General features: G+C 40.2%; 1 protein-coding gene across 1 annotated transcript in view; it reads left to right on the top strand.

The window, feature by feature from the left end:
• Positions 1 to 1,384: 1,384 nt before the first annotated feature.
• TMC2 (transmembrane channel like 2) overlaps positions 1,385 to 11,526 on the top strand; it is a 52,582-nt gene continuing 42,440 nt past the window's right edge. The window contains exons 1-6 of the mRNA XM_043538835.1: positions 1,385 to 1,448; positions 4,632 to 5,073; positions 7,098 to 7,253; positions 9,312 to 9,402; positions 10,420 to 10,501; positions 10,638 to 10,744. Of these exons, the coding sequence (XP_043394770.1) occupies positions 1,385 to 1,448; positions 4,632 to 5,073; positions 7,098 to 7,253; positions 9,312 to 9,402; positions 10,420 to 10,501; positions 10,638 to 10,744 (942 nt within the window). The remainder of the gene's footprint in view (positions 1,449 to 4,631; positions 5,074 to 7,097; positions 7,254 to 9,311; positions 9,403 to 10,419; positions 10,502 to 10,637; positions 10,745 to 11,526) is intronic.

Below are 11,526 nucleotides of genomic sequence, written 5' to 3'. Positions count from 1 at the left end.
TTAGCTGTGAGTGTACCAAAACAGGGCTTGAGCCTGCAGCTACATTTTAGAGGATGAATGAATGATCAGTTACTAGCTATGTGATTAGGTGGAAATCTTGATGCTTAGCCCAACAGTGAAGTGGTCATCTGACCCTGCTCTCAGCAGCTATACACTCAATGATCAAGACCACCACCATTAGGCAGAACCAGTGATGCACACAGAGGAATATATGTGGGATCTGTGCTTGAACGTAGCAGGTAGGCACTCATATTGGCACCATCTTGTTCTTCAGAATCTCCACTTTCATTTAAAAAAAAAAAAAGTCGCTGGTTGTTAGGGTTGGAAAGAAGACACTAGGTTCACATTTTTGAGGTAACTGACGCAGCACCTGCAGAGAGCCTGGAACAATAGCTCTGAGAGGCATACATGGAGCCCCACTGCCCTAACACTCAGTCCTGTGCTTCAGTTATTAGACTACGTGTCCTCTGTAGGAATGTACACGGACTACAATAGAGGACCCAAAGATCTGTGCCTGAGAAGCAAAACATCGACTGGGTTAAGATGGTCATTTGATGTTTCTCCCTTATCAGTAGGGTTACATAAATCGATGCAGATAAGAAAGATATTACGGTATGGAACTAGGTACTCCCAAAGCTTTAGTGTACATGCTTAGGTCAAAAATGGACATGACTTGTGTCTGCATGTCGTAGGATACTGCTGAGTATCCATCAAAGGGCTTTCCTTCATGTTTAAATAATGTGATGTAATGTAACACTGACAGGTGCTTTCCACACTGAAAAAGGATCGGAGCAGAAAGGGTTTAGATTGGATTGTTGTAGAGTGCGTGTCTCCCCTTCCCCCAAGTTCAGACCCTGAAGTTGCTGACTAGCATGCAACTGATGTCAAAGTGAACTAGATACAGCTTCTTGGACTGCTCGCTTTACTGCACAGCAGCATGGAGAAAAATAATTGGACTCTGAAAGAGGGGAAATAATAACCTACTGATAATTGGTGTGTGCACCGTACAAGGGCTACAGTGTTTCTGGGGGAAAAAATCATGGGGAGGAAAAAGAAATGTGCATTACAGGTCATCATGGAAGATGGTTAGTATGAACAAACAACCATTTCAGTTTTGATATATTGTACCAGTTTTACCAAATATTTGTAAAAATGTGTCTTAGGGCTCCACTTTGTGCGTGTTAATACATTTGATATTCTTTTGTGTTGGGAACTTTTTATTAATTCACTTGCAAAGAGCTAAGAAATATTAAGGACTTCATAGCATAAAGATACAGTAGCATATTATTAAACAGGGCACTCTGCGGTCCTCAGCCAGTACTTCAGAACGACAAGTGTAAAACATCGTATGTGAAAATCCCAACAACAAATTCAATTATTCAACATGCTTTGTCTTGCAGTTGGAATGGAGATTGATGGACAAGTGGAAAGTGACTCAGAGAGCGAAGGTAGAGTGGAGAATAATAGCTGCTGTCTTATTTGGAAATACACGAGAGATCTTTTTTCTCCAGAGCTTTATTTTGTGATTTGACTTGCTACACAGTGGTAATAGTCTAATGAGGTATGCATGGTTATATGCAGTGCTGTTGTTGCCCTGTTGGTCCCAGGGTATTAACAAGACAAGGTGGGTGATGTAATATATTTTAGTGGAGTGAAAGCTTCTCTCTCACCAACAGAAACTGGTCCAATAAAAAGATATTACCTCACCCATGTTGCCTCTCTACTATGCATAGTTAGATTTCCTACCTGGGTAGTTGATTTTGATGATGATGTTGTGCAGGAGAACGCTCCTAAACCTGGCTGTCCCCTTCTCTCTGTGTCACTGAGAAGGGATGGAACCCAAAATGAAGCTTTCCTTGGTCTGCCACAGTAAAGCAGGCCGCACTGTGTTCCATGTGTGGTGTGATGTGAGTGAATTTATAGGATAATGCAAACACCTAGAAACTGTCACCTTTCACTGCTTTTTATGTAATTCTTGTCATTACAGTAAGGGTGAGTGTTCGTTACATATGACTATGAGGAGAGAGAGGTAAAGCCAAGATAGATTTAGGACAGACTAGCAACTCATGGCAAAAATCAGGAAAAGCCATAGACCGGATTTAAAATTTTTAAAAATACTCTCACAAATACAGTAAATAAAGAGACATTGCTAAGGGCTAGGATTGCTGGGGTAGTGGATGGTTTTTGGTGATAGACAGACCCTCTAGACCACAGTTCAAATCCAGCTTAGGTAAATAGTAACTGAAAATCATCATCTGATGGCCTCTGTGAAATCAATTGATAGTCTTAGTCTAGTTTCCAGTGGACAAGGGAACCCACTAGAGCTGGTTAAGTTTTTTCCATTAGAAGCAAGAAGCCTTTTGAGAATAGTTTTTGGTAGTTTCACAATTTCCCTGTTTTTCATCTAAACCAAAAATGTCAATATTTTGAACTGGGTTTTTTTTAAAACCCTTTCTCCCCACTATTTTATTTTTTTATTTTAATTTTTGTGTGTGCCACTGAATGCAGCAAAACAGGTGATCTGTGGAGTTTTGTTTTACCACTTAATCTTTTCTTCCTCTCCCTCCCCTCCCCCCCATTTTCCCTTCTGCCACTCTAATTTTTCAGAGTGTTTCCACCTTTGGAAACATTCTAGAGAGGCAGAGTTACAGACTTTTCATTCTTCCTTTTGCCACTGTGTAACATTTCCAAAGTTGGAGACATTTGGAAAATTAGTGGCAGAAAGCAAAAATGAAAGTGAATGAAGCCTTAGAGAGGGTTTGTTTTAATCCTCTTTTTGCCACATAGTTAAAATGGGGGTGGAGGAAGAAAATTAACAACATTTTGGGGAAAATATGTTGTAATATTAAAAAAGGTAGAAACACACGTTCCATTTCAAATGCTGCAAAATGGAAAAAACTTTGAAATTATATTTTTTTCTTTTTTGCAAAATAATGTTTTGATCAGCTCTAGTATCCACATCACAACCGTTACAAATTAGTGTCTCTGTTGACAACAGGAACAAGAAAATGAATGTACATAGAAACTGGTCTACCTTTTCCTCCCTACATCATTCCCCTCCAGGTAATGATTACAGCTTATTGAAGGCAGAGCACAGAGAAGATTATTGCTGTCTACTTGTTCTGCACTGACAAGGGACCTCAGTCTCCAGGGCTAAGAATCAAGCCACTTTCATGCACATTAAATTAACATGCTGTTGTCTAACGTATAGCCAATTGGTTGACCACACTTGAGATTCAATATTAAAAATGTTCTAGAGACCAAATCACCAAGCCTAGCCAACTTATTGTCTAGAAACAGAGCAGTACAATACACAAAAGAAAGAGTTAATATGTTACCAATGCTTCCAAGAAGCAGTTTTCACAGCATGCACTCCACCTTATATAGAAATATGCTTTCAAAACCAGTCACATATATTGTGAGGTTGTTTACAAATTAAAAAGCGCTTTATAATTCACACAAGACCAAAATTCACCAATCAGCTTTTACTTTGTTTTTAGGTACCATGCTGTACTCTTCTCATTTTCTGTTTTGGAAACCATATCCAAAGGTTAGAGTGGTGAAGGCACTCCTTACCTGCACCAGGACATAGAATGAATGTATCTTGTGTTTGATAAGTTTCATATTTGCCAAAGCTAAGTTCAGCTTTGCAAAGTGCTGTGGGATACTTGGCATGGATGAACAGAATTACTGGAAGAACATGATACAAGTCAGTTAGCATAATGACCCAGCACTCATATTTAACAATAACATATACAATATTAGTACCATGCACATAATACCTATTAACATGGGAGGGGGGGCGTAATCTGTAACATAGGTGTTGGCTAACAATGCAATTTTTTACAAGAAAAGTAGAGTAAATTAAACAATTTGCTTTCACAATTCTGGCATATATTTAAAGGTCAAATTCAGACTAAGGTCAGAAGGGATTATCATGATCATGTAGTCTGACTTCCTGTACGCTGCAGGCCACAGAACCTCTCCTACTCACTCCTGTAATAGACCCCAACCTCTGGCTGAGTTACTGAAGTCCTCAAATCGTGATTTCAAGACTTCAAGTTAGAGAGAATCTTCCATTTACTCTAGTTTAAATCTGCAAGTGACCCATGCCCTATGCTGCAGAGGAAGGGGGAAAAAAACCAGGGTCTCTGCCAATCTGACCCAGGGGGAAATTCCTTCCTGACCACCAAATATGGCAATCAGTTAGACCCTGAGCATGTGGACAAGACCCACGAGCCAGACACCTGGGAAAGAATTCTCTGTAGTAACTCAGAGACCTCCCATCTAGTGCCCCATCTCCAGTGGTTGGAGATATTTGCTGCTAGCAGTCACAGCTTGCCTACAGTGGCATGTAGCCAGTCTCATTATACCATCCCCTCCATAAACTTATCAAGCTTAGTCTTGAAGTCAGTTAGGTGTTTTGCCCCGAGCGCTCTCCCACTAACTTTGAAAGAACAGGGTCTGGAAATGATTTCTAGCTTTCAGCTCCTAGGATCCATTGACACACAAACATGAGTTTCACGATCATCAGTGGACACTGTGTGCACATTACCAAAGCTAAATGCAGTTCTCAGCCTGCTTGTCATCCAAAGTCTGTGGAGGTCAATGGTAGCTTGTTCAGACACCAGCGGGGTTTGGATTTGGCATTCTGTCTGTACTTTTTGAACAAAGGGCAAATCTTTATTGCACCAATATAGGCTGTTGCCAAAAATACTTGTTTTCATCAATTGCAGAGGATGAAGAGGGGGAAAAGGCAACCAGAAAGCAGCACTCCAACGAAGCCATCAAGTCAAGTGGACATGAAAGGAAAAAGCAAAATAAGAATGGGGAAGAAGCTGAGCTTGAAGAGAAAACTGAAGCCCCAAGGCAAAAAAGAACTACTAAGAAGAAAAGTCACAAAATGAATGACAGTGATGGGGAAAGTGAAGCAGGGGAAGCAGCAAGTGGGAAGAAAAAGAGAGAGAAAAAGGCTTCTGGCAAAGACCAAAAGGAAGCAGAAAATAAAGAAAAGCAAACAAACAAGAACAGGAAGGAGCAGGATAAGAAACAGAAGAAAAACCCGGCAGAGAGGTACTCTAACAATCCCCAGACAGAAACCTACATAGTAGAATCTCATTTTTGTTGAATGCCAGCTTCCTGGGTAGCAGGTTCATGAACCTGTGACGTAGTGGTGCGGGTTACTATAACATATTACAGTAAATTATTACTTGTAACAAAAATTTAACCCTGAGAAACAAGAGAGTTGTTTTTCTGGTTAAAATGCAAGCTAGAATCTTCTTCTACCCCAAATACGATCATAGAATTAAGTATGTAATGGATTCCTAATGTGTAAGTACTGGAGCTAGAAAAAAAAGTCCTTTTAAGGAAGGTAACTGAAAGTAAGCCAGAATAAGGCACCTTCCTTTGGCTGGACACATGATAATCCTAAAAGGTTAGAATGGATCTCTTAGGTTTTACAGACTATTCCCCTGTAGTTTTCCTTCGTTCCTTTGTCCTTTCCTTTTCTTCTTCACCCAGACTTTTTATTTGCTGTGTCGCCTGGCTATCATGTTTCTCACAGCGATCATATCTGGTTAACTGTAACAACCCCACTGGCAGTCAAAGAGGTCACATGATACTTATGAAGACGGTTGAGTTACTTTACAATAATAAGAACAAGAAAAGATCTGCAAGACTGAATTGGAGTTATGGTTGAATCCCCAAAACGACACCTGTTTCCACTAAGTGTTTGTTAGTGTCAGCTCATGTGATGCCAGTGAAACTTAAGTTAGGTGACAATAAAACAATTCATTTAAAGGTCTAATTTTGCAACACTTACTTTGGGCAGTTCTTAGGCAAGGAGCGTCAATAGGACAACTCAACATCAAGGCTCCAGAATTGAGCCTTTTATAAGTGAAGGTCAAGACAAAATACATGTGCCAGATTTTCAGCTGATGTAAATCAGCATAACTCCACCAAAGTCACTGGAACTATGCTGATTTATAGCTGAGAAGCTGGTCTGGGACTGATCAAGGTCTGGTATTTATATAAAGCACACACCCCTCCCTCCTAGGCCACCGTTCTGAGAGGACTTGTGTCCTGGGTGAAGGTAACTATTTTTATAATTGAAATGTGCCAGGCAATGTCTTTCATCTGGTATTCTGTAACCTGAAGCATTTGCCCAAAATCTTCTCCTTGACTTGAGCATCTTAAAGAAACTGGATCATTTTGACTACCCCATCACTGTGTCAATTTAGTTGGTAGCACGGTCACATTTGGGCCAGAAAGGCGTATGCTCAAATTTCCTCCCTTGGTTTGGATTCATCACATGCAGTGTCGATACTGAAGGACAGCACCAAGTGGGGAAAATATCATGTGAACCCTCTCTAGTAAATACCAAGATTAAAGTTAAAGATCCCAGAGAATTTTTCAAAGAGCGACAGAAAAAAATCAGTGTCTTAAGTAGAGTTTTCCTCCGTGAAAATTTCAGATTTCGAAAATTTCACAGGAAACAAAAATCAAAACCAAATTTGGATCAGGGAATTCAAAATGTTTTGTTTCGATAATTTCAAAGTGATTGATTTCAATTTCTATCTTTCTTTTTTAAAATGTTTATTAAATAAACTTACTCTAAATTAACTTACATTTCAAAATGAAAAGTTGTTTTGAACCCAAAAGAAATGGAACTCCTGCTTTGGAAAAAGGTAGCACCATGGGGCATTTCAGCAATTTCAAAATATTTTTTTAAAAAAATTTGAAACAGGAAATTTGTCAAAAACGCCGCTTTCCTGAAAGTTTTCAATCTGCATTTTCTGAAAAAAACAAAAACAAAAAAATTACATTTCATCAAACAATTACCAACCAGCTCTAGTCGTGACCAACATTCTCCCCCACTCCCAAACATGGTATGGCATACAAAGTTCTCTCTGTTATTGTGGAGTACATAATGGCTGCTCCATTTTTTGTTCAGGTACTGAACACTGCCTGTGTCTAACTCACTGGTCTGCAAAGTGCTTTATAATCCCTGAAGTATATAAGGTGCTATATACAACTACATTTTATTACATTGTGTGTATGATTTTTTCCCCCCTGATTTTACTCTACTCCCGTCCTAGCTCTTCTTCCTCATCTGCTTCCAACTCATCTGATGAAGAGTCTCTGTCAGAGGAAGAGCTGACAAGGCTAAAGGAACAGGTGGAGGAAAAGAAAAAACTAATATCTACCATGAGGAACAAACCTTGGCGTATGGTGAAGAAATTAGCATTGCTCAGGTAGCCCAGTCCATTCCCAGCTATTTGTAGTTTTCACAATAGGAACCACTGAAGCTAGATCTTGTGTTTAATAATTGTTGATGCACATAACATTTTAGGATTAAATCATGCTGTCATCATCCCAAGAACCCAGTCTTGGAAAAGCAACCAATGGAATTTAACCAGCATGATTTGGTTTAAATGAGAAGGGCTTAGAGGCAGGATTCTGTTGTCTGTCTCTGTAACTAGAGAACAGATGATAAGCAAAATCTGTTCAACTGATACCCAGGCTGGGATCATTCTGCCTTTTTATTTAAAGGCAGAGAATGACTTTCAGACTCCCTGTTAAAGCTAACTCTGTGCCCTTCTTTGCTTACTCATGCCTACTGTTATATAGCAATCAGAGCAGCATGTCTCCATCTTACTTTACACTTCCTGGAGCATTGCTGCTTGCAGGTGACTTGGAAAAAAATACAGTATTGTTTACAGCCAAGATAACATTGCCTGCCATCCCACACTGTACGGGTGAGCAATGCAGATGTTTACAGTGAATGCAATGAGCAAACTGTGAGACTTGTAAGACGGATTTTGGGTCCCCCCAGTCAATGTCAATGAAGGAATGGCTCAGAACCCCTTGATAATTGGCTGAGGGACCAGCACTGACGATGGTAGAGAGCGGTTTTAACCAAACCTAAAGTCCACTTCCAAGGAGAGAGAATTTCACTCCTCAACATAACCTTGCAAAAAGTCCCATGAACCCACTGGAGGGTGAGGGGGAGAAATGGGTTCACTGTTTTGTGTTTGCCTAGAGGCTATTCACAGCACCAGCCACCCATGTTGCCAAAGCAGGCAGTAGCTGCGGCACCTCCCCTCATCTGCTCTTCTCTTTCACTCTGAAGAGCCAATCTGAACTTCAGACACCTGGCCCCTCTCACATCAGCAGCATGCAGTTTGATTCCCACAGATTAGTTACAGCAGCCTGGTCCTTCCCTTTGCCTCTCCTGACCTGGGTCCTTGGAGGAGGCGGGAAGGGGACTTCAGCTCTCTGTACCTAAATTTCCTCATCTGTAAAAGGCAACTAATCATTTTTGATCTCCCAGGTGGGTTGGGAAGGTCAGTCTGTTGTTAGTTGTAAAGACCTTGGAGACCCTCAGTGTGAAAGGTGTTACAAAAAGGCATAAAGTATTACATTTTTATATAGAGTCCTAGCAGCTGAGAGGTTGCCTGGGATCATGTTTGACTACACACTCACCTCTTTGTCCCCAAAAGAACTGCAAAGAACAACTGAGAGTGAAGGAGGGCACATATACCCACTCTAATTTACTTAATCAAACTGCTCCATTACCTTGGCTGTGCAAGAATATTTAATGAATAGGTTGGAGTACATAACAATAATACTAGTCTATCCAAGGATCTCAGAATGCTTTACAATCAGTTAATTGGGACTTATAAACACAGCTGCTGTGAGCTAGGTAAGTATTAATCCCATTTTACAGATGAGGAACTAGAGCAAAAAGAAAATAAAGTCAACATTTTCAAACATGGGTACCTAAATACAAATTTGGGGGCCTCTCTTTAGGCATCCAAGTTTTGAAACATATCCACAAATGACTGGACCAAGGCTACACATTAAGAAATTCAGGAACAGAACCTAGACCTCCTACCTCCCCGGCATATGCGTTAACTACAAGATCATCTTTCCTTCCTTTCTTCCTTCTGAACAGCTGCACTGTTAAGAAAGTATAGAAGGAAGAACCAGACTTCTCCCATCAGTATGGAAGGAAGACTCAGAATATGAATGCTGTTGGAAAGGGAACCAGGTGACCTTAGGTCTACGTATGAGGAAACTCAAACAGAGGGATATTAAGTTACTTGTTCCAAAAATCACACCAGAAATGTTTGACAGAGCTGGAAATAGAATCCAGGTCACCTGACTCTCACTGTCTTCCTCCCTTTGCTAACAGCACAATTCACAGAAATTAAGTTACTGTACAACATTCTCTGCACCCAGTGCCTTCTTGGGGAAGATTCTTTCAATGTTTTAATGTAAACATAATCACCTTTATATTTTTGAATTAGGGAGGCACAAGCTTTTGTAGAGCAGTTTGAAGGAGCATTGGGAAAGGGAAAAGGGAAAAAATTCTACGCATACAAGATGATGATGGCAAAGGTAAGTGCTGCCGTAATGACAAATAGAAGAGTGGATGCTTGGTCACTAACACAGTGTATTTTGGCTACAAGCAATAAACTCACATTGGGCAAAATAGCCACCATTACAGAAGCCGAGATAGCACTCCCTGTATGTATTTTAATTCTCTGAATAGCTGCATGTTTCCATGGTTCCTAACCAAATTCATGTTTACGATTATATGCAGGATATGAGCCAAATTCTGCCCAACTTTACCTCATACAGCCTCCCTACAGTACAGGAGGTTGCAGAGCATGTAAAATCAGGGGAGAATGAGGGTCTCTGGGTGTGGTCTCTCACAGGTTACAAAGTTATAAAAGTATTGATTGCACTAAGGATTGGAGAGACAGCCAAATCCAGGCATAGTACCCTTCGCTTCAGTGGAATTGCGCCAGTTTATAAATTGGACCACTGAATGGGAAGATGAACCTGGAGAATTGTGACTTCTCATTGCAAGACTAGAGTCAGTAATTAAGTTATTGCTTTCATGGAGATTCCACTGATTTGAGACTTAAAAAAAAAAAAATAGATCATGTCCTGTTCCCATTGACCTCCGTGAGAAAAGAATCAGGGTTGCTATTTGTCAAATGAATCCTTCTTTTAAATAGAAATGGGTCCAAATCAAAGCCTCACGCACAGATCTGGGTCTGCAGCTTCAACCTCTCTCTCTATCAGTGGGTTAAATCCCAACACTAACTCTGATCCCGCAGAAACCTAGCAAAGTTAGGATTCAGGACCTGAATTTGAACACCTGAGTTTGGAAGTGTTTGGATTCAGGGTTTTGATGTGGACTGTTACAGAAGTAAAAAAGGTCAGACCCAGATGGAAAACTCCAGGATTTGGTTCAGGCTCACCTCTGGCTTTAAAGTTTGCTATCAAATTTTAATAACTCAACTAAGCATTAACTTTAGGAGCTCCTTAGACAAAGCAACCCCAGAATCCTCTCCATGACCAGTTTAACATTATATCTCTATTTGCAACACTGTTTTCTTGTTTCAGAAATGGGTGAAATTTAAGAGAGACTTTGACAATTTTAAGACACAGTGTATACCTTGGGAAATGAAGATAAAAGAAGTAGAGAGTAAGTGCAACTTCCATTTAGACTGAGACATGACTAAGATATTTTGTTATACTGTTTTGTGTTACTTCAAATAATCTCTTGGTCACTGAGAATCTTACCCGCCCACAGTACTAACCACTGTCTCTTTTTGTTTAAGGTCACTTTGGTTCCTCAGTAGCTTCTTATTTCATATTTCTGCGATGGATGTATGGAGTAAATCTGGTCCTTTTCGGTTTAATATTTGGATTGGTTATAATTCCAGAGGTAAGAGTTTAGGCCCCAATCCTGCATTCAGGTTCATGCAAATAGTATCTTGTCCATAATAAATGTCAAAATGAGATTGATGGCATATTGTTACTTATTTCCAATTGTACTTTGTTACTTCCAGTGTTATTACATCTGGTAATGTCACATCCAGTCACGTCATCATCCTTATCTTAACTCATGATCAATTTCTTATCTTCTGCATCCGTCTCATTTTGACATTCACTAGGAGCAAGATACTGCTCATGCAGGCACAGAGACCTTGGGCTGCCTTACTGATAGATCTGTGGATAATGTCACTTCATGATGCTCTATCTTCCTGGAATGACAGAATAAACTTCAGTTTTACTTAGCCTTAGTTAAAATATGGTAGAAGATACACCTTATGCACCTATTTGGATTTATAGTAGCAAGTTTGGCTCCTGTTTTTGAAAATGTGGCTTTTGTGACTGTCCCTAAATCCATATTTATCACCAATGGAAGAGATTTTCTAAAGCATCTTGGAGACTTAAGACCAGAAGCCCCACTGAAGTCAATGCCTGATAATCACTTAAAGTCCTCCACTCACCGCCAGGATGGCACCTCCTCCTGGAACAGCTCATGAGTTCATAGAATCATAGAATATAGAATATCAGGGTTGGAAGCACCAATCCCCAATTTTTGCCCCAGATCCCTAAATGGCCCCCTCAAGGATTAAACTCAGAACCCTTGGTTTAGCAGGCCAATGCTCAAACCACTGAGCTATTCCTCCCCCCTTCCCATCACCCCTTCTTGTGGTTGTA

The sequence above is a fragment of the Chelonia mydas genome, chromosome 2, assembly GCF_015237465.2.
Source record: "Chelonia mydas isolate rCheMyd1 chromosome 2, rCheMyd1.pri.v2, whole genome shotgun sequence".
NCBI classification, from domain to species: Eukaryota; Metazoa; Chordata; order Testudines; family Cheloniidae; genus Chelonia; species Chelonia mydas.
Note: the sequence above shows the minus strand (reverse complement) of the source record. Positions and strands in the feature narration are given on the sequence as shown.